Source organism: Callithrix jacchus, chromosome 11 (assembly GCF_049354715.1).
Source record: "Callithrix jacchus isolate 240 chromosome 11, calJac240_pri, whole genome shotgun sequence".
NCBI lineage: Eukaryota > Metazoa > Chordata > Mammalia > Primates > Cebidae > Callithrix > Callithrix jacchus.
In genome coordinates this window covers 88,431,916-88,455,263 of record NC_133512.1, presented here as the reverse complement: position 1 = coordinate 88,455,263, position 23,348 = coordinate 88,431,916, and the positions used below count along the sequence as shown (strand labels likewise).

Below are 23,348 nucleotides of genomic sequence, written 5' to 3'. Positions count from 1 at the left end.
AAAGTGTGAAGATAAGTCATGACATTTGGTCATATATCCTGATTTTACTGTTTACTGGTTGCATAATCTGGATACATTAGCTGACTTAAGAGTTTCCATTTTAAAAAGGAGGTGACAATATGGTGTAAATTAGAGTTGATTCTTTGAGAATACTTTGGAAGTCATTGGGTGCTATGCAAGTGTGAAGTAATGTTCTGGCACATTTCGAGCAATGGCTTCTGAGGGCAAGTGTACAGAGAGATTTGGGAATGAATGTTTCATTCCCCTTCACTATGATGGTGACTGGGCTTGTCAAATGGGTCTCTACAGCAGGGAGGAACAGAGTGTGCCTGGTGGAAGGAGCACATGCTTTGGACTCACCCAGGCTGACTGTGAACTGTGAACTCACCAATGATGATCTCTCAGCTTTATCTCTAAAATGAATGCCAGAGGACCTACTTGTAAAAGTTGCTATGACAAAGGAGATTGGAGCAGAAGACAAAAGAATCAAGAGTCAGTGGTATATCAATGGGATTTAAAGCCTGAGAGGTTGGCTGCAGTCACTCAGGGAAGAAATGTACAAGAGAAGACAAAAGGGCTGGGAGAACCTTGTGTGAGAAATTATAACCACCTCCCCTCCCCAGCCCCCTTACCTAGGAACCTGGTGCTGACTTAATGTTGTAGCTGGGTCCCTGGAAGGCTCTCTTATTCCAGCCTCAGCTCCCTCCCAGGCCTGCCAAGAAGCTACAGAGGCATTCATAAGAAGGCACTTTGATAACCAAATAGCAGAGGTTCCAAACTCACCTGACTATGGCAGCCCAGATGACCACATATGGGTGGCAGTCCTGGCTTCTTAAAAGTGTGTGTGCCTGTGCTGTGTGTGTGTGTGTGTGTGTGTGTGTGTGTGCATGTATGTATGTGTTGGTGGGGGAGGGTTGGCAACATGAGGAATGTGTTCCTTCTTGAGGGTCAGCTACTTCCTGGCTCTGAATTATCACCCTGAGGAAATGTGAATCTGGGGTTACCCAGTCATCTGACATTTGAAGACAAGCCAGGGATCTGGATTTTTTGGTGATATCTTCAGATTTTTAAAATGTTGGCTAAATAAAAAACAGTAACGATGACAAACCCACTTTGTGGCCCAAGTAACACACATCTGTGGGCCAGATTTGGCTGCCAGCTGGTGGCCTCTGCTGCAGAGTATATAAACATGACCTATTATTATTGGATATTCTGGAATTTGTAATAACCTCCCGGGAGCCTTTATGTTGGGGGCCTTCTAGGAATACATGCATGCTTTCTTTGCTACCCTTGAAACTCCCCTCCTCCCCTAAGATATACCAGAGCTATTTTGCGCCAGATTCCAGGGACTTTAAGTTGGTGCTGTGTAATTTGGAGAGATTTTGAATCTGGGTGTGCAGGCAGACTGGGGAACTATAGCTCTTTGGAGGGGAGAGTGGAGAGATTGGGATTATTGTTTTTAACCTCTCCTCCTAGAAGGTCAAGGCATAGATTGTCTGCTGCAGATAGTACCCCATTTCTCTTGGATCTGCTGAGCCACTGGAATAAAAATGATCCATTACATACCCTTAGAATGTATGTGTCTTCCTTAGGAAAAGATTTTTCATTGCCTTATTTTTGTGTGTTACAGAAAAAAGAGTTTGATGTGGATACTCTCAGTAAATCGGAGCTGCGGATGCTCCTCAGCGTGATGGAAGGGGAGCTGGAGGCCAGAGACCTCGTCATCGAGGCCCTGCGGGTAAGAACAACACAGCACTGGGTCTCTGCTGGGTCATTTGCTTTTTTTAAAGAGCCATTGGCAAACCCTCTTTCTCTTAAGTGTTTGAATAAAATAGATTTAAAATGTTACATCAGGTCAAAATGAGTTCTTCACCCCAAACTCTAACCCATAACCTTTGTAAGCCCAAACAAATACTGAAGTCAGATGGTTGTTGAGGTGCTGGAGGCTGAGAGTAAACTGTTCAATACGGGAAACTTGAGAAGTCAGCTATACTCATTAAAAAATCCTTTCATGTTTCACATGTTTAATTGGTTAGAAACATGTGTTTTCAGAAAATTGGTAATTTGGGATCCTACATGTATGTGATGGCAGTTAGGAAAAATTGAGATTTACAAAAAATATTGCTGGTAGTGGATATTTTTTCCCTGTAAAATATTATAATCATTTTTTAGAAACTATGAGTTACAAAGTTAATGTTTATATATCCCTACCTTCAAATACTGTTAATTTTTTGTGATCTTCTAGTAATTTTGAAATATTTCTATAATAGCTTACAAAGAATATATTACTTAAATGTGTCAATAAAATTTTCTTTTTGAAAAAACAATGGCAATTAGACTTTCTTGGTGCAGTTTTCCAGTTGAATATTCTGGATCTTGCATTTGTTTTGGTGTGTAGATCGAATATAATTTGGTGCTTGGTTTTTTTCCCCCTCTTTTCTATTTAATCCTTTGTATGTGATTAGTTATTTTTTGACTGTTGGTCATTTGGCCAGGAAGGATATATTTATTAAGTATGGGTTTTTCTTATTTCATCAGGGAATTATTTCCTCAAACCTTGTCTTAGGAAGTGTATTTTAATGTACATATGAAAATCTGTGAAACGTTAACAAGATGTTGCCTGTGACAGGAGCTTATATAGTAGAGGAGGGAGGTGGTAGTACTGGATGGTCAGACATAATAATGGTGGATTATGGGGAGAACCCGGTTGTGTGAGAAGAACAGATCCTGAAGTCATGTCTTCAATATATTTTCATAAACCAGAAGTTGGCATAGTAGATGTGATGATTAGCCCTTAATTTGATTGCAGGAACAAGTTGCCACAGAAAAGTGGGAGTATAGTCACCCTGTCGGCAAGCCAATATTGAGTTGAAGGTGTTGCATTTTGAATGAAATTGAAGTTCTGCTAAGCAGACATTTGCAGTTTGGTTGTGTTCCTCCTGTTTCACATTTAGAACATCTGTATTGCTTGCAAATGTATATTTTTCTGAATAAATTTTTTGGGAGAAATGCTGAGGCAGCATATAACTAACATATGTGACCCTTAGCCCAAGGACAAAACAAGGGCACAGTCAGCTGCTGAGGCCAGTAGTGTAGCCTCTTGTGGCCAGACTGAAGGGCTCCAGCTGTGCCTTAGTTATTTTTTTTTGTCCTTCTATGTTAAGCTGTGAAAGGCATCAGAACTATGAAATTCCCCCCTGCTCACATCAATGTTTGAACATTTAGTGAAGTCTGTGTTTTTATGTATCACCTTAGCAACCACATGTATTTTGCTTTTTAACTTAATTGCAGTACTTTGAAATGTAAGAGTAGAGGTAAAGGCTTGCTAATAATCAGGACTTGCCAAATGAACATTTTTCTTAGAGTCAAGAATGTTAGAATTACAAGGAGCCTTAGATCATATCGTAGGTCAGCCTTTTGCATCCCTATCAGATGTAGTGTCTCCTTTTCATAAAATATTTTATTACCTTATTACTATCCTGCAATGAAATATAGGGACAATTGCATTTATAAGTAGGTTCTGTTAAAAATAACAAAACCAATACAAAGATAACAGGAAAATATTTTTTAAAAGTATGATATACTCAATATATAAATGCTCACACATGACTGTACTGTCAGATGTGATAAAACACGTGGCTATTTGAACCTATTCATGGTATTGACATGAATACAATAGTTGTAAAAGAATCCTGATCCCGTCCTGCTAATGTTGTTTACTTTGAGTCAGCAGATTTGTGGAGGGTGAATTGATTTTTCTGAAATGGTGAATGACTCTTACTAGAGGTCCAGACAAAGTACACATGTGCACAGGAGTTTAATCCCTAGAAAATTCAGTTTGCTAAAACATTAAAATGACTTGTTTAATAAATAAAAAGGAGTTACTCTCCAGACCGGTCATACAGAGGGTTCCAATGAAAGGAATGAACAGAGAGACATTTGAAAGTGGTAGGGAACATGGCACAGTTCCTGGATGTGTGGCAAGGAACCACATCTTTGCCCTGCCTCCCTAAGTGCCAATCACTGTGAAAACCAAAAATGCTCTTGTCTGTTTCTAAAACAGATTCTAAGGTAGTGCTCCTGTGGAGAACCATTGGCCAAGACCGGACTCCTTTGTTTATAGAAAAAAATCAAACAAAAAAGCCTGGAAATGTCTGACTTATCTGAGGTCACAGATATGGCATGCCTAAGAGCTTCCAGTTCATTTTCTTTTTCTTTCTTTCTTTTTTTTTTTTTTTTTTCCTTTGCTTGTTGCCAAGGCTGGAGTACAGTGGTGCGATCTTGACTCACTGCAATGTCCGCCTCCCGGCTTCAGGTGATTCTTCTGCCTCAGCCTCCTAAGTAGCTGGGATTACAGTTGCACACCACCACATCCAGCTAATTTTTGTATTTCTAGTAGAGACGGGGTTTTACCATGTTGGCCAGGGTGATCTTGAACTCCTGACATTGTGATCCACCCACCTTGGCCTCCCAAAATGCTGATATTACAGGCGTGAGCCACCATACCTTGCTGCTACCAGTTCATTTTCACACAGCCTCCCGTATGGAACTCAGTGTATATGGAGATTCTTAAAGCTTCTTGGTTTAAAATTAAGAATTGTGATTTCTTTCTTTAGATGATTCTGTTATTTTACAGTAGGTAACATCATTTTCACATACATGTGGTAGCCATCATAGACTCACTGTGGTGATTTACCAATTGAGTATTCCCTGGGACATTCATTGCTCCAAGTGTGTCATCTGTTTGCCTTTTCCTATAGTGGTAAAATGCAACTGAGGCATTAGCCCCAGAAAGAAATCGGGAAGGAGAGAGGTTTTAAAACTGTCATTTTAATTTTGTTTTACATTATGAGATCAATTTATTCCTAAATCAAGAATCAAAATCTCCTCAGTGGGTAATCAGTGTGCTACTATTCAACTGGGAAGGAAGTGCATCTTGTGTTTTTTCAGCCAAAATTAATATTCCACTAAAATAGTAAATAGTTTTGAACTTAAAAAAATATAAACTATAAAGATATCTAATTTGTACACTAAACTTTATTAAATTTAGAAGTGATTTTGTTGTGAGACCTTCAAATTCTTTAGAATTTTAAAATCTTTAAACATATTTCAGATGAAGCTAATTTACTTTTTAAATCATGCTGTGTTGATGCTTTGATTTCAAGTTATTAAAAATTGCATGTATCATTGGATTAATGGCAATGGACTTTTCAAAACAATCCAGAAATATAGTTTGGGATGGGAAGGATGTTAAGAGATTGCAATATATATCATGGTACCTTTGCTATTTTCATATATTTAAGGTATAGATACTTTCCAGTATAGAAAGTCCATGATAGTATGGAAGACATTAATTTCTAAATAATTATTTATTTATTTTTGAGATGGATTCTTGCTCTGTCACTCAGGCTGGAGTGCAGTGGTGCGATCTTGGCTCACTGCAACCTCCGCCTCCCAGTTTCAAGTGATTCTCCTGCCTCAGCCTCCAAAGTAGCTGGCATTATAGGCATGCACCACCACACCCAGCTAACTTTTATATTTTTGGTAGGGTTGGAGTTTCACCATGTTGGCCAGGCTGGTCTTGAACTCCTGACCTCAGGTGAGCCACTTGCCTCAGCTTCCCAAAGTGCTGGGATTACAGGCGTGAGTAACAGTGCCTGGCCATTTAATTTTAAAAAGAGCAATATTGAAAAAATCTGAATTGCATAAAGCTGCTTAACTAAAATATATTTTAATTGATTCCCATGGGAAATATTTTTTTCAACAATTCCTCCATATTCACATAGATTAGGAGTAAACCTTTTAATAAATAGATACATTCAAATAAAGTCCATAGAAAAATACTTTGTAGTTTAATAAGGAATGTGCCCAAAGAGAAGCAGCTGCATTTTCTGAACACCAAGATAGGCACAGAAGCTTTTGAATTAAATTTAATTGGCTATTCAAAATCTGAGTATATAATTTATACAGAAATTAATGATTCAAGATTAATTGTTTACTTTTTTGGAGTCTTCTAGCTTTTTTTTTTTTTTTTTGAGACGGAGTTTCGCTCTTGCTACCCAGGCTGGAGTGCAATGGCGCAATCTCGGCTCACTGCAACCTACGCCTCCTGGGTTCAGGCAATTCTCCTGCCTCAGCCTCCTGAGTAGCTGGGATTACAGGCACGCACCACCATGCCCAGCTAATTTTTTGTATTTTTAGTAGAGACGGGGTTTCACCATGTTGACCAGGATGGTCTCGAGCTACTGGTATTCTTACAGGTATCTTAGTCAAAGAGAGACACAGTCAAGATGATGAAGATGCTCTAATTACAAAATTTTAAAAGTCAAAATTACATGATTAAACCTACATTTTACAGGGCCCAGCCTGCTATCATTAGCATGAGTTTACATAAATATTATATCATTTAAACAATGAATTTATTTGGCAGTTATCTTCCGATTTCTTCTGTGCCTTTTTCCTTTAGATTGGGTAAATGAGACTGACCATATTAAATCCATGGCAATTCTTCCTCCTAACCTTCATATATAGAGTATATAATCTAGACTTTCAAATATTACTTGCATTGAAAATTTTAAAATTTAGCCAGCTTAATATTTCTTCAGATAGAATACATTTATAACCCCAGTAACATAGGGGATTATCAGTTCTAGAATTGCTTTGTGCAAGTGGCTATAACCGAGAATAAATGTACAACAGATTAAATAAGTTCATTTCTCTCACATAACAATCTGGAGGTGAGTAATCCCAGCTGGAGAGGCAGCTCCATGCCAAGTGGTCATTCAACAACCCAGGTTATTTTTGTTTTACTACTACTCTTAGGGAGTTAGCTTCATCAGCATACTTGAAACAGGATCAATGCCTGCTCCACATCCTAATACATGGTAAGGGGGAAAGAGGGGAAATGAAGGGCAAGCACTTCCTCTAAGCATGGGCTTTCTGCTGCAGAGTGCACAGAGGTGTATCTGTGAGACCTTTCATAGACATGCAACTTTTCCTAGTTGCATAGGAGCCTGGAAAATGGCCCTGGCTGACTGGCTGGCTACACTGCAGTACTATGGAAGAAGGGAGGGCTTTGGAGAACATTAACAACCTGCTGAAGTCCAAGAGGGAGGGGTCCTATCTTGATTTCAATATTATTTTTCAAAATATCCTGGGCTAAGATATAGGAAGATAGAAATTTCCTGCCTTCCCTCCTCAATAAGTATTTGGTGAGTACCTACTATGTAGCAGGCATAAAAATAAAGTTTGAAGTACATATAAGTGAATATATGTTATGCCAAAATTCTGTTTAGAAAATTCTATTACTTGCCTTTATGTATTTAAACTTGTTCTGTGTAGGGTTACTTAGGCCTAAGTTTTACTTTTCTCAGACTGCGACTCAGTATATTGAGTTTACCTAGAATGATCTTCCTTTTCAAAAGCTTGACCTGTTCATTGGGTTCAAAATTCAAAAAAATTTTTAAAGCTTTTTAGTAATTTTGCTTTAAAGTAGGTTTTCTCAATCTGAGCACTGTTGATATTTGGGACCAGTTATTTTTTGCTGTTTGTGGGGAGCTGTCCTGTACCTGGTAGGATATTTAGCAGCATCCTCGGTCTCTACCCACTAGATGCCAGTAGCAACTCTTCAGTTGTGACAAGAAGGTCTCTCCAGTGGGGAATCAAATTGCTGCCCCTTGGGAAATGCTGCTTTAAGGAGGTAATACTGGTCAAGGAAGAACTATTCTTAAAACTGTTTTTGCCAAAATTGGCCAGGTGTGATGGCTCATGCCTGTAATCCCAACAATTTGGGAGGCTGAGGTGGGCAGATCACTTGAGGTCAGGAGTTCGAGACCAGCCTGGCCAATGTGGTGAAACTCCATCTCTACTAAAAATACAAAAATTAGCCAGGCATGGTGGCAGGCTGCAAATTTGGGAAGAAGTCCCTCTGTTTATGGCTATTAATGCAAATAGTCCACCTGAGGTGACAGCTGATTGACCCCCATTCTCTCTATAGAACTGAGCCCGCCCATGTGCAACAGTGAGCTCTTGCCTTGGGACAGGCAGATTTACTTTGCCAGTGATTATAAGATGTATCTCAGGCTGGGTGCTGTGGTTTATGCCTCCAATCCCAGCACTTTGGGAGGCCGAGGCAGGCAGATCACTTGAGGTCAGGAGTTTGAAACAGACTGGCCTGCATAGTGAAACCCTGTCTCTACTGAAAGTACAAAAATTAGGTGTGGTGGCACACACCTGTAATCCCAGCTACTTGAGAGGCTGAGGCAGGAAAATTGCCAGAACTTGGGAGGTGGAGATTGCAGTGAGCCAAGATCAAGCCACTATACTCCAGCCTGGGTGACAGAGCAAGACTCTGTCTTAAAAAAAAAAAAAATTTTGTTTTTGCTAAAATAAATGTAAAAACTCCATATACATTGCATTATGATATAGTGATTTTTCTTGCAAGGGATACATCCCTTCAAGCTAAAAATAATCTGAAAATGCCCATTTTAACAAATTTAACAAATTTCAGGACCGTTTCAAAATATATTACATATTTTACTATTTAAAATTGAATTACACTTTTTTTTTTTTTGAGACGGAGTGTCGCTCTTGTTACCCAAGTTGGAGTGCAGTGGCGCCATCTCGGCTCACCGCAACCTCCACCTCCTGGGTTCAGGCAATTCTCATGCCTCAGCCTCCCGAGTAGCTGGGATTACAGGCACGCACCACCATGCCCAGCTAATTTTTTGTATTTTTAGTAGAGACAGGGAGGGTTTCACCATGTTGACCGGGATGATCTCATCTCTTGACCTCGTGATCCACCCGCCTCGGCCTCCCAAAGTGCTGGGATTACAGGCTTGAGCCACCGCGCCGGGCCCGAATTACACTTTCTTATGCAGAAATTAAATGCCTTATTTTCCAAATTAAAAAGCCTTTATGGTTGTATGGCTCAGTGCTAGAATCTTGACATAGAACAAAGGCAATCATTTTAAGTAGAATAATGGTTCCACTCGAGTTTTAAAAACAGCTACAGAGTATGCTACAGAGTATTGTGAATGTTTTCCTCATATGACACATCTGCTAAATCCTGATAAAAGAATAACAATCTGTTTTTTATTGGTTTCAGCTAAGTGAAACATGCAGTCTCTTGTATTTCAAAATTCTCCTGTGAATGCAGGCATTTGATTGACCAAAACATACCCTTTTTGTGCTGTTCATTATAATTAATGAATGAATTTGCTGAGCAGAGCTAAATTTATGAAAACATAAATTAATTTTAGTTTCCTTTCCTGTCTGTTGAGATAATGCTTTTGTGCCATGCTAGAGAAAGGAAGAAGGGTGTTGACCAGATTTTGTGTTGTTTCTGCAAGCAAATCAGTTGGCAGAAAGAATAAGTAGCTGATGATTTTTAAATAGCATTGTATTTGTTCCAGCAGGACAAACACTGAAATGAGAAACTTTGATTCTTCTGGTAAATTTTTTCTCTGATAATCATTTCCCATTAATAACAAACAAAAAACAGATGAATACCATGCAAAAACATTGCTTTTGCACATATTCAGAAATGAGGTGTTGAGGTCATGAAAGCAAAATGTTTATGATCACCATTTCTGGACCATTTAATAAGCAATTGAAGTAACTGTAGCATTTGCCTGCTGATTATGATTAATAAGTTATCAAGATATCTGTAAGGAGAACAAATTAAAGATGAAGCTTTCCCCAGCTCTATCCCACATACCATTTGATCTGTTCTGGCACAGGATAGAGTCAAGGTTACGAATAAGATGAAATGGGGAATATATTTTTGTACGCTTTGAAGATGATCACAATTGTGGGGACTGTCAGTCCAATTAACAGTTCTTTTTTAGAATTCCATGTGTTCTGAAAATACAAGGTGTTCCTCTGAGGTATTCTAGCCACCTACATTTTAGCCACCTCATCTTGACACTTGGTGGCTAAGCTACAAGTCATGGGTTTTAGCAGAAATTTCTTTTGCCACATTTATGATTAATTATATGGTTTGATTATAAGAGGAAACGGGTCTAAAGCAGTGTGCTCATATTCAGTGTGCAGCTTATTCTTTATTAAATACATTTTTAAATTTTGTGTGGCATTACTTTCAACTTTGCATAAATAATTGTTTGCAACCACTTCCATTCACAACCATTTAAAAGTAAACTAAACATGAAAAAAAAAAAAGGAAGAGGGTGGTTTTTATCATCTTAAACTAAAACGGTTTCTTTTCTATAACTGCCTCCATCTGTCCCATGATGGTGGGCAGTAACCAAACCAAAATCAAGAAAAGGGTAATTCCATTTGGCTCATGCTTTGCAGGAATCCTAAGGTTAACTGCTGTTTACAACAAGCTAGAATTTGAGCAGGGGTTGGAGATGGAATGGGGCTTAATGTTGTTAGGTTTTGGTTATATGTCAGGCATTTCATAGGCATTATTTCTTATCTTTATGAAATGTTTTGAGATCAATGGTAGTACCCCCACTTTAGGAACAGAGAAAGTAAAGGATATATGCCATTTTCTGTCTGACTCCTAACCTTAGCTCTCACCATGTCTCTGCCCCAAAGGCAACATTAATGAAACTAAGCATTTTCCTAGAGCTGAAAATTGTCATTTATGGATTCTTTATTTTACTTTAATTGCTACAAAGTATGAGATCATTTCTACACACCTGTAATCAATTGTAAATTTCAAAAGCTGCACAGAAGTTGAAGCTACAAAGAAATTGATAGTCTTCAATGTTTAATCATTCATTTGGTGTTCCTTTGCAATTGAGCACAGGTAATTATAAACAGAAGTAAATCCTTGAAGACTTCTAAGATCCTATTGAATGGCAAGTATGATAATGTAGAAGAACATAATTGATTTTTAATGTGTCCTTATTATCATACCAAAAGCTTGTACTTTTCTTTAATTGGTACATAATTCTGCATCCTCTGGATGAGAGAGAACATGCTGGTGCATGTGGGAATGCTGCATGACCTGAGTTTAGGGACATGATGGAGATTTCTGAAATGTGTAATGACACAATTACTAAGGAACTGCTCTTTCCATCCTGACCATCTTTGCATATTTCAGTCATTAAGTCTGTCTCTTATAGTTGTGTTTTGTTTTTAAATTTGTATATCTATTTTAATTTATCATATTTGATCTTTTTTGTTTGTTTGTTTTGTATCTCCAAAACATCAGCAGGTAGTAAATTGAGTCTTTAAATAGAAATTTGGTTTGGTTTCCACGAAACGCTATTGTATAGATTTCCTTAATGTTATATAATTCTTTGATTTTTTTTTTTCTAATCAATAAAAGTTAAAGTGAATTTGCGAAGGTAGATTATGTAAGCCAGGGTCATGATAGAGGCACTAAGAGGAAGAGTTCAGTATTTTACATAATTGATATATTAAAATGTGGATGTGCCATTCCCCTTGTTAGAAAGTTCAGGTTTCCTTTCACGAAGATTGAATCAACATAATCCAGTTTTAGATTTTTTAAGACAAACTTTTAAGTAATCCCTACAAGTATTTAGAGTTGATTCTTTTTTTTTTTTCTTTCTTTTTTTTTTTTAAGAGATGGAGTTTTGCTCTTGTCATCCAGGCTGGAGTGCAGTGGAGTGATCTCAGTTTACTGTAACCTCCACCTCCTGGATTCAAGCAATTCTCCTGTCTCAGCCTTCTAAGTAGCTGGGATTACAGGCGCCCACTGCCATACCTGGCTGATTTTTCATATTTTTAGTAGAGTCGGGGTTTCACCATATTGGGCAGGCTGTCTTGAACTCCTGACATCAGGTGATCCACCCACCTCGGATTACAGGCATGAACCACCTCGCCTAGTGGAGTTGATGATTTTCTATTGATGAGTCTCTTTCCATGAATGCCTGGGAATACGTTTTTCATAAAAAGTCTCAAAAGTGTATTGGGCTTCCTTCTTCTTGACAAAATAGAGACTTCACTAGTGTAACTGAGAAGCAACCTTTCATCATGTCTGCTTGGCTACATCAGAGGTTCCATACGTTTTTGTGCCTGTCTGGGAATAGTAACAAGTGGTAAGTTTGGTTTAGTGGACTGTAGGTAGGACAACTAATGGAAGAGCTTTAGTAACTCTTAATAGATATTGAGAATATGTTAAACTCTTAATGAGTTTAGATTTCAGACAGTTGACAGTTGAGATTCACTCTAGGCTCTGAGGTAGGAAACAGATGTGATAAAAACAGTGTTTAAGGGAGATTATGTTAACTACTTTTGGAAATAGATTGACAGTAAAAGGGAAAGAAAGCATCTGAGGAAGCAATTACAGTTGACGTTAATTAAAGTATGGTTCTATGAAGCTCTGAATTTCTGGGTAATGGCTCTAAATGTGGGTAATTTGTTGTGTGTGTGATGGGAGTGGGTATTAACAGGACTTGAATAGATGGAGGAGATTGGGAATAAAATTATCTCCTCCAGCATGAGTGCGTTATTTTCCTTTATTTCCTTTCTTTCTTTTCTTTCTCTGTTTTATTTTCTTTTTGTCTTAAATAGAGACAGGGTCTTGCTATGTTGCTCAACCTGTAATCAAACTCCTGGGCTCAAGAGATCCTTTTACCTCAGCCTCCCAAGTAACTGGGACTGCAGGTGTATACCACCACACCAAGCTTAAGAGTACATTGTTTTCTAACTGATGACAGCAAATAGTTGTTCCTAATGCAATTTCAGCGTTAAGGTAGAAACTTTGTTTTTTAAGGACATTGTATTTATGCTCCATGTAAATTTGTGCTCAATTAATTCAGGCATTTGTTCTAGTTCTTTCAACAGGCTTTTTAGTGCTTAGCTGTCCAACATTCACCTAGCGGACATTTTCTCAGTGTATATTTATATCCGGTGTTGCACTGGGCACTGGGAAGAGAGTGTATACTAGATAGTCCTGGTACTTCTAAAATGTGTTGTCTAGTGTAGAACACTAACCATAATTAATAGGTTCCATGTGTGATAACTGCAATAATGGAAAAGTACCGGGCTTTTAATATATGCTAAGATTATGTACCGTGACTGATAGGGTATTTTTCTAAGACCCACTATGGATGGAGGGCTGTGTAAAAATAGGGCCAAGGTAAGAATACAGAAACTTTGCAAAATATTTATAATATCTAATAAAATAAAAATAACCATGTTTCTCTTATTTGGTCTCCAACTACTTAGGTTTCCCTGGATTTTGTGTAACTCCCTCAAAGTTGTTTCATTTTGTGCAACTGCTTTGCTGGGTCTCCTTTTGATCTCTCCTTATATGTAGATGGTGACCTCATGAATTTCTTGCTTTTCAGAGTGAATATTAGTCTCTCTTACTTATCTGTCATTCTTTGGTTACTTGAAGTTACAAAGCAGTATTGCTGTAACAAACTTATTTCTTAAAATGAAACAAGGTCATGCCATTGCATTCCAGCCTGGTTGACAGATGACTTTATGGAGGTGGTTTGTTTGTTTGTTTTGTTTTAAGAAGGCGTCTCTGTCAACCAGGCTGGAGTGCAATGGTGTAACCATAGCACACTGCAGCCTTGAACCAATATATATATATATATATATATAGGGTTTGGTACTATCTGTGGTTTCAAGCATGCATTTAGAGTCTTAGCACATATCCTTATACATACAGGGAGGCTATTGTATATTCTATTAATCAAGCAGTCACAGAGCTTAGATTCAAGGTGAAGAGACATAAACCTGACACACGAGAAATGTTGAAAAATTGGAGGATGTTCTAAAACTTCCAGGAAATAGTTGCCCTTGTTTGCTGAGCCTTAACTCCTAGGCATGCTATTTAGTATTTCATGTGGATTACGTCATTTATCCTTCATGAGTACCCCTGGAAGTAGGTACTGTTGTTATCTCATTTTAAGGCTCATGGTTAAAGAAAGTGTTCTGTATCACACAGCTAAGTGCCAAGCCTAGGTTTGAAGCCAGGTCTTTCTAACTCCAAATGCATCTTCTTAACTATCTATATGATCTTGTGGAAAAGAGCTAGGTAATAGCTACTAATGATAATGCAGGGCTGGCTTGTGTACGTGTTTAGTAAAACCCAGATAAAAGAGTTCTAATGAAGATGAATTGTGGATGGCTTCTGGGAAGAGGTGGCATTCCTGCAGTCTTTTGAAGACTAAATACCTTAATGAATAGAGCAGGGAGAAATGTAATTCTGATCAGAAAGAGCCAGAGCACAGGATCTGTGTGTGCTGTGGGCAGAGTGAGGAGGTAATGAATGAAGGCACAGGGGTGTGGATGGATGGAGTAGGAGTTAGGATGGGCTCTATCCAGGAGGTTTGGAATGCCAAGCTGAAGCACCCATGTGCTTAACCTGATAGGCAGGGAACAGTCCCTGAAGATTATCAGAAAGGAAAATGGAATAATCTGAGCCTTTTGTTCTCCAAGTGTGGTTTCCAGACCAGCAGGATCAGCTTCATCTCATTAAAAATGCAAACTCTTAGAGCCCTTACCCTAGATCAACTAACTCAGAAACTCTGGGGATAAAGCAAAGTGTTCCATTCAGTGTTTCTGCAATTCCTCAGGGTAATTCTGAGGCATGCTGAAGTTTGAGAACCGCTGATCTGGACAGTCACTCATAAAGCTGATGTATTTGTGTAACATCAGGGTGCACGGTGAAATTGCTGATGCTGATTAGGTATCAGGACTGGAAAGGCTTTCTGCTCAGTAAGCATGATGGCCAGCAAATTGGTCTAGCATTTTTCTTTTCCTCATCTGCTGGATGCGATAAAGAGAGGCAGTGGCTCTTCTCAGGACAGCTTTTTCATAAGTCATCAGCAAGTGCCTCAAAGTGCCTCAGCCTGGATACTTTCTTAAGGAAGCCTGTGGAAATAGCACTAATGGAGCTTTCTTGAGATGTTGGATTAAAAATCAAACATGAATTATTAAGACAAGAACTGTATGCAATAGACTGAATAAAATATAATTATATTATTCACTTATACTTCTAATTGTTCCACATGGGAATTGAAGTGATTTACAGGAATAAAAACAGCAAAATGGGGAAATGTAAGTATATAAAAATTAGGACTAGAACAATGACTTTAAAAACCTTTTAATAATAAGACCTCTTATTCAAGTGAAATCTTACTTGAGTCCCAGTACGTAAAACAGAAGCTGAGCTCTTGGGGTGGAGCAAATGATTAGTCCTAAGTTTCCTGAATAAACTAAAAGGGAAAATAAAATAGGAGCAGGTTGAGTTACATATAATTTGTTGTTGTTAATAAAGTAGAAAAAAGCTATAGCAATTACTTCCTCAGGGAAGGCAAATGTTTCCTGATACCAGGCTCTAAAATTTCTTTTCTGCGTCTTCAAATTGGAGGTATTGGGTAATGTGGTCATGTTTTTAACTATATCAACATAACACTGTAATGGCTGGGTATAAATGGATGCTTTTGCATAAAATTCATTGACGTAAGTGAGAGTCAGGATGCTTGGGCAGAGTAGCTGGGGTGGAAGTGATGGGGTGGGGTGGTGAGGCGTGGACAAGACAGTTGGATTTAGAGAGGGTTGGGCACCACAGCAGGGTGGTCTGCTGTGAACTGGATCTTCAGCAGATCATCTCAAGAAGCAGATGGGCTGTGTGACCTTCAGGCCATTTGCCAGTTTGATCTCATAACCTTTGCTAATGTTCCTTTTTTAATCACTTTATGTACATGTTTTCCAGACTGAACAAATATTCAGATATGGGTAGGCCGGCTGGCTACACTGGCTCACGCCTGTAATCTCAGCACATTGGGAGACTGAGGTGGGTGGATCATGATGTCAAGAGATCGAGACCATCTTGGCCAACATGGTGAAACCCCATCTCTACTAAAAATACAAAAATTAGCTGGGCATGGTGATGTGCACCTGTAGTCCCAACTATTCAGGAGGCTGAGGCAGGAGAATTACTTGATCCCAGGAGGCGTAGATTGCAGTAAGCTGAGATTGCACTACTGCACTCCAGCCTGGTGACAGAGCGAGACTCTGTCTCAAAAAAAAAAAAAAAAAAAAAAGAAACACACACTCACGCACATACTGAGCTTTTATATATATATTTATATATATGGTTAGAAAAGCAGTATCTAAAAATTTGAACAAAAGTATGGGAAACAGTTTTATCCATGCTTCCACAATAAAATGAGAGTTGATGTCAAATAATTTTAGCTTATAATGCTCTTTCTCAGAATGTATGATGACTGTAACACAAATTGTTATGAATTTATGAACATACTTTAAAGTACTGGTAGTTGACAGTAAACTGTATTTTTCTATGGTACTGAAATAATTTGGGTAATTATTTTTTCTAATCAACTTATTTCAGTTTAGAACACTCTTTTTTTTTTTTTTTAAAGAATCTTGCTCTGTTGCCCTGATTAGAGTGCAGTGGCTCGATCTCAACTCACTACAACATCTGCCTCCTGGTGCCAGCGATTCTCCTGCCTCAGCTTCCCAAGTAGCTGGGATTACAAGTGTGCCCCTCCACGCCCAGCTAATTTTTGTATTTTTGGTAGAGACAGGGTTTCACCATGTTGGCCTGGTCTTGAACTCCTGGCTTCAAATGATCTGCCCACCTCAACCTTCTAAAGTGCTGGGATAGCAGGCATGAGCTACCATGCCCAGCCCAGTTTTCCACATTCTTGTTTTTGGACTTTCCAACTTCCCTTTATTGTCCTACTTTTCATTTCTTTGACAACCAGTGCATTTTTTTCTGGATGCCCCCGAAATGATTTAAATGTTAGAAGCATGTTGGTAACCCTATAATCTAAAATTTTGTTATTTAGCTCTTCTTCTGGTTGATGAATTGAACATCAATTTTTGCAGGGCATTGTTGTTCTTTCTGTGGTGTCTCTTAACAGTCTCAGATTGTCTCAAGTCAATTTGTCTTTACATTGTAACTAACCAAGTGTAACTTCTGGTAAACATTCATTACCATTTTTTCTTACTAATAAGTTAAGCTGCCCCTTTGACATGAGAGTATTTTTTTCTTTTAGTTACAAGATGACATTAAATTATATAAATATTGGCTTAAGAAAAGTCACAATGTTCAAGAAGCCAGTTTTTAAATCTTGATACATATAAGGAATGAATATGGTTAGTAATAATAATGGAGCAGCTTTTAATGTTTTTATAAGTATAATTATTTATGAGCATTGAGTTTATATCAGTTTTGTAAAATATAATAATTTAATTTATAGGCAATTCAAATGTTTCTTCATTAATCCTTTTCCTAATGCTATAAATAGCATTATGTGATATTTTAAAGTATTTTTTTTTCTTTTGGTAGGTGAACAATGATTGTGGGATCCCCATGAAATTAGTCCTCTCCACTAATAACAGACTTCTAATTATTTATGTACCATAAAGTTATACTTCCTTTTCTTAATGAAACATGTCATTTGATTATTAAATTACTGACTTTTTAACCCATAAACCTGCCATAACATAGTTGTAAACACGTTATACAAGTTTTATATTCTTCATTTTTTATCAAGCATTTTAACGATTTTTAGTTTTTCTAGTATTCATAAATTATAGCCTGCTTGAGTATACAATATTTCACATGGATGAAGGACCAAAACCTTATTATTACTCTATATTCTGTCATCAGCTGTTTTTCCATTAGCTATGAGTACGGATGGTATTCAAAATATTTAACAACAGAAACCACACAGGCAGGAGTAAATCAGAAAGGATGCCTAAATTACCAGGACAGATTACATTCGTTACACCATCTTGATGTGTCCTGGCTGAACCACAGCCCTTGCTGTGGATATCATTTGGTAATGTTTCAATTTGCAAAACCCTCCATAGAGAAGCACAGCCCAGTCAAATGTATTTGCTTATAAAAATCTGTGACATCTTAATGAGCATTGGTAGTGCCAGCTAGATTTTGGGGCAGCTTGAAATGTGTAATTTAGGTAGGTATGATTTTAAATGACATAATCTGCAAGACATTTTAATAGTTGTGCTATTTGAGATATGATTTATAGATTTTTTTCTAATTATTAATGTAATAAATGTTCTTCATTGAATATCTTCAAAGGCACAAAAGGAAATTTTCCCATCACTCAGAAGCAACCATTTTTCTCTGCATTAATGAACACATATAATACAGGGCTCTCAGAAATGGGAACGTGCTCTATATGGTAATTTGTTCAGCCTGCTTGCATTCTTAATATATCGTGAATGAACATATCCCTAGCTGTTCTTCAACTTTGAGATTTTCAGTCACTGCATATCATTTAGTTACTCAAACCTCTGTGCTTGGACATCTCTTTCAATGAATCTAGGAGAACAGGTGAGTCTGAAACCCCATGAACTATTGCTGCAATTCCTCCTTTGCAGATGCTCCCATTCCCTTGGTCTTCACCTGGCAAAACCCTGGTGCCTGTGAAATTAAACTCTCTGGCTACCTCTTGCCCACACCAATAGGCTTGCACAAGGCTGGAGAAAACCCATCCAACCTTGCTGACTGCCCTCACTTTAAATTCACCATGTCCCCCTGGTGGTCCTTTTCGCTGCTTGGCAATTGTATGGCATTTCTCAATGCTTTTACTCACCTGTTCTCCTAGATTCTTTTACACTTTCTTCTCTCTTAGGCCTTCAGTACCTCTGCTTTACTCCCCTCTCAGTTGCTTTCAGTTTCATCGAGAGCATAGAAGCAATCAGAAAGAGCTTCCTGACTCTCCCATTAGCACGTCAATCCATATGCTCACTTTTTCTCCTCTCACTCTGGCAAACCATCCATGTCTGAGGCTGAGGTCCAGCTGGCCATTGTGCACTCAGGTCTGTCCCTCTCACATATTCAGATGTCATCAAGTTTTTCCTCTCATCCACCCTCCCTCCCCTTTAGCTGTTGTGACATTATTTCCTTTTGCCCTATTGCAGCAAAAGTTCTTAAAATAGTTGCCTACTAGTTGACTGCAATTCCTTTTTGTCCATTCTCCCTTGAACCTGCTGTAGTTAGATTTTTGCCAACGCTGTTCTAACCAAAAGTTGCTACATTTTTGTAGTTTTCAGGAACAAAAATAACGTTGGACTTGATTTCTCTTTTTCCCCCATTCCCTACATCCAGTCTCTGTACATCTTGTTGGCTCTAAGGTTAGGATGTACCTTAAGTCCTTCTGCTTCACCCTGTCTCCACTGACACCATCCTGTATTAGCTTCCTATTGCTGCTGTAACAAATTATCACAAATGTCCTGGCTTAGAAAAAACACAAATTGATTATCTTATAGTTCTGGAGATCAGAGGTCTAAAATGAGTCATCAGGGCTGCATTTCTTCTGGAGGTTCCATGGGAGAATCCATTTCCTTGTCTTTTCCAGCTTCTAGAGGCTGCCCGCCTTCCTTGGCTTATGGTCCCTTCCTCCATCTTCAAGGCCAGTAGGGTGGCGTGTTCTGATATTTATCCCTCCCACTGTGTGTGTGTGTGTGTGTGTGTGTGTGTGTGTGTGTCTGTCTGTCTCTGTCTCTGTCTCTCTCTCTCTCATTTCTGCTTCTGTTGTCATACCTCTTTCTCTGACTCCAAGGCCTCTTTCTCTGACTCCAAGTCTCCTTTCTCTCTCTTTTGATGGCCCTCGCTGTTACATTTGCCTAACCCATATCTGAGATAATCTTCCCATCTCGAGATCTTTAAGTTAATCACATCTGCAACATCCCTTTTGCCACATAAGGGAACATATTCACAGGTCCCTGGGGTTAGGATGTAGACCTCTTCAAAGGTCGTTATTCTGCCCACCACAACCCTCTTGTCTGAATTATGTTAATGCCTTCCTAACTGGTCCTCCCACTTGTGTGGCTGCCCCACTCCAGTTTCTGTTTTCCATAGCAGTTGAGTTATCCTGTTAAAACAAGGCCAGGGTCATGTCACCCTTCAGCTCACAGCCTTCCAGTGGCCACCATCTTGCTCAGAGTGAAAAGCCAAGGCCTTTCTGTGGCTTCAAGCCTGCATAATCCACCTCCCTTATGTTTCGGAATCACTTCTTAGTATCATCCCTTTTATTTTACAGCCCTACTGGCCCCCTTGCCTGTTCCAGCCGTGAAGCTTTTGTATTTGTTTTCTCTGTCTGGAAAGCTCTCCTAGGTGGACCTGTAGCTCCTTCCCTCACTGTTTTAGATGTTTGCTGAAATGTCATCTTAGTGAGGCTTTCTCTGACCGTCTATTTAAAATTGACATTTCTGTCTACACAACATACAATCCACATTCTTTCTGGCTTTATTATGTAGCTCCTCTACACTTATCACTATCTGATATTAAGTCACCCCTCAGTATCTGTGGGGATTGGTTTCAGGACCCCCTAGAACACTGAAAATCACAGATGTCCAAGTCTCTGATATAAAATGGTCTAGTATTTGTTTGTAACCTATACATATCTTCCCCTATACTTTAAATTTTCTCTGTTTATTATACTTAAGTCAGTGTAAGTGCTATGTAAAAAGTTGTTATACTGTATTGTTTAGGAAATAATTAAAAGAAGTCTGTACATGTTTAGTACAGATTACAATGATTCTTATTCCTCCCAAATACTTTTGATCCTCAGTTAAATCTGTGGATGTGAATTTCCAGCCCATGAATACAGAGGGCTGACTATACTATACATTTTAAAATGTTTATTGTTTGTTTTACTTTTCGCACGGTAATGTAAGCTCCGTGAGGGCAGGAATTTTATTGTGCTCACTATTGTACCTGTCTCAATAAGCATTTGCTGAATGAAAGTATATTGACTCCAAATTTTCCTTGTTAAATATAGATGCATCTTTATATCAAGGAGTTTAGATTAATGAATACTGTGTAAACATAGAAATGATTTCTTCCTTTTGTCTTTTTCATGTTATGCAGAAATATCCACTTTCTAATTTTAGGTGAATACATTTTTTCTGTCTCTATTTTCTTCTTCCATAGTTGATATTGGAGCCAGTGGGGGGACACTCTTTATACATTACCTAGTTCTGTTTTATTGTTGAGTACATGTTTCTATGGACCCTGGAGTACTTTACCTTGCTTTACTGTGATATTTTCTTTCTTTTATTTCCCTTTCCCTTTTTCCTTCCCTCCTTCCCTCCTTCCCTCTCTTTCTTTTCCTTTCTCCTCCCCCCACCTCCCCCTGCCTCCCTCCCCTTCCCTCCCCTCCCTCCTCCCCTCCCTTCCCTCCCTCCCTTTCCTTCCTTCCTTCCTTCCTTCCTTCCTTCCTTCCTTCCTTCCTTCCTTCCTTCCTTCCTTCCTTCCTTTCTCTTCCTTCCTTTCTTTCTTCCCTCCCTCCCTCCCTCCCTCCCTCCCTCCCTCCCTTCCTTCCTTCCTTTCTTCCTTCCTTTCTTCAGTGGCTCAGGCCTGTAATCCCAGCAATTTGGGAGGACAAAGCGGGCAGATCACCTGAGGTAAGGACCAGCCTGGCCAACATGGTGAAACCCTGTATCTACTGAAAATACAAAACATTAGCCAGGTGTGGTAGTGGGCACTTGTAATCCCAGCTACTCAGGAGGCTGAGGCAGGAGAATTGCTTGAACCCAGTAGGTGGAGGTTGCAATGAGCTGAGATCATGCCTTTGCACTCCAGCCTGGGCAACAAGAGTGAAACTCCATCTCTAAAAAAAAGGACTATTTTTAGAGAAGTTTTAGCTTTATATAAAAATCGATTAGAAAGTAGAGAAGGTTCTCATATGCCCGCCTCCACCAGTTTCCTCTATGGTTAACCTATTTTTAACCCTATAGTATGTAGAGTGGTTAGTGGTTAGTGTGATGCCATGAGGCCTGGAAGAGCTTGTGAGAAACTGGGTTCCTGTTCCCCACCGTCTCTCATGCTCTCCTGCAAGCCAGGGAAATGTTGTTTCTTTTGTCTCTAGGTTCTAGTGCATTTCAAGTGCATCCCTGCTGTTTTACCGTCCTGATTGTGGATTCTAATGGCAACTACTTCTGGTTGTTACTGTTCCATTTCTTCTCTTTTATGTTTTGACTTTACATTCTTTTGAGTACCTCATCATTTTTCAGCCATCACGAAAAAGAGAAGTAATCTTTTATCTGACCACACCAGTTAGTAGTGTCTCTGTGTGTGTAATCATTGTATTCATTGCATCTGTTTAATTCCCCTGCGTTCCTATGCATGCAGTTTCTGATGGAGAGATGAGATTTGGCTGAAAGGTCATTCGTAGCTTTCTATCTGAGACTGACTTTATCTTTGGAGAGGTATGGGGAAGACTCTTTGGGTCCAGGGGCAACAACCACATTGGCATTTGATGTGTGGGGGATGCTGTATTTTCTTTAACTTTCTGGCACATGTATCTATAGAGAGAGGACTCTTCATTCTCTGTAGCAAAGCTGATACAAGGCTAAAATGTTACAAATGGCCTAATGAAAGGATGGAGATGAAAGAAAAAAAAGAAAGTAATAAAGTCTAGTCTCTCAAAGTATGGTCCATGATGCAAGATCTCTAAGACTCTACTAAGCTCATGGACTCATGAGTTCAAAACAGTTTTCTTAATAATAATAAACATTTTCTTTTTTCACTTTCATCTGTCATATGTATACATTGTAGCTTTCCAGGAGCTACAATGACAGATGATTTTTTTTAACAGATTAGATGAAGTAGCAGACACCAGACTTCAGATGTTTTCTGTGAGGCCAGATAGTAAAGAAATTTGCAGGATACAAAACAATGCCATTCTTCTCACTTATTTACGTTTGAAAAATACAGTAATTTTTCTATAAAAATGTTGAAGTTAACAAATAAATGGATATAATTATTTTTAAATTAGTGCATTTAAATTTCTGTTTTAATTTTTAATAACTAGCAAAAGCTATAACACATAAAATCTTTGTGTTTTTAATAATTTTTAAGAGCATAAAGGGGTTCTGAGACTAGAAAGCTGGAGAACTGCTGAATTTGGCATTTGAAGTATAGCTGTGTTGCACTGCCTGGACTCATTCTTCCTCCAGAGTCCATGCCGGGCTATTTCAGTCCTCATGAGAAGATGAGCAACCTCTCTACTTGAAGTTTGCCCTCACCATTCAGATTTTCTGCTGGAGAACATAGCTTTTCCCAATGACACTGGAAATAATTGCCTACAGGCGGGACCAGACTTCTTCCTGAAGAGATAATAGTCATTTGCTTCACAGCCACAGCCAGCTAACTATATCACATGAGACTTGTGTGCTTTTTACATGAGGCACTTGTGTGGTAATGGCTTACCTGTATTGATATGAGAGGTTTACGTGAGAAGACATTGGAGGAAGCAGGGAAATAATTTTTGTTGTTGTTAAGACATGTCTTAAACTCTGTCACCCAGGTTGGAGTGCAGTGGCACAAACATGGCTGAATTGCAGCCTCAACCTCCTTGGCTCAAGTGATTCTCCCTGGGCGGCCTCTCTAG

General features: G+C 38.7%; 1 protein-coding gene across 10 annotated transcripts in view; it reads left to right on the top strand.

Moving 5' to 3' along the window:
- The window catches only part of CTTNBP2 (cortactin binding protein 2), a 166,895-nt gene that overhangs the window by 9,837 nt on the left and 133,710 nt on the right, over positions 1-23,348 (top strand). For all 10 annotated transcript variants that reach the window (XR_013524091.1, XR_004728092.3, XM_078343266.1 and 7 more), the window contains exon 2: positions 1,631-1,738. Coding sequence is in view for 5 of the 10 variants with exons in the window: in XM_035254209.3 (XP_035110100.3) it covers positions 1,631-1,738 (108 nt within the window). In the remaining 5 variants the exon portion in view is untranslated. The remainder of the gene's footprint in view (positions 1-1,630; positions 1,739-23,348) is intronic.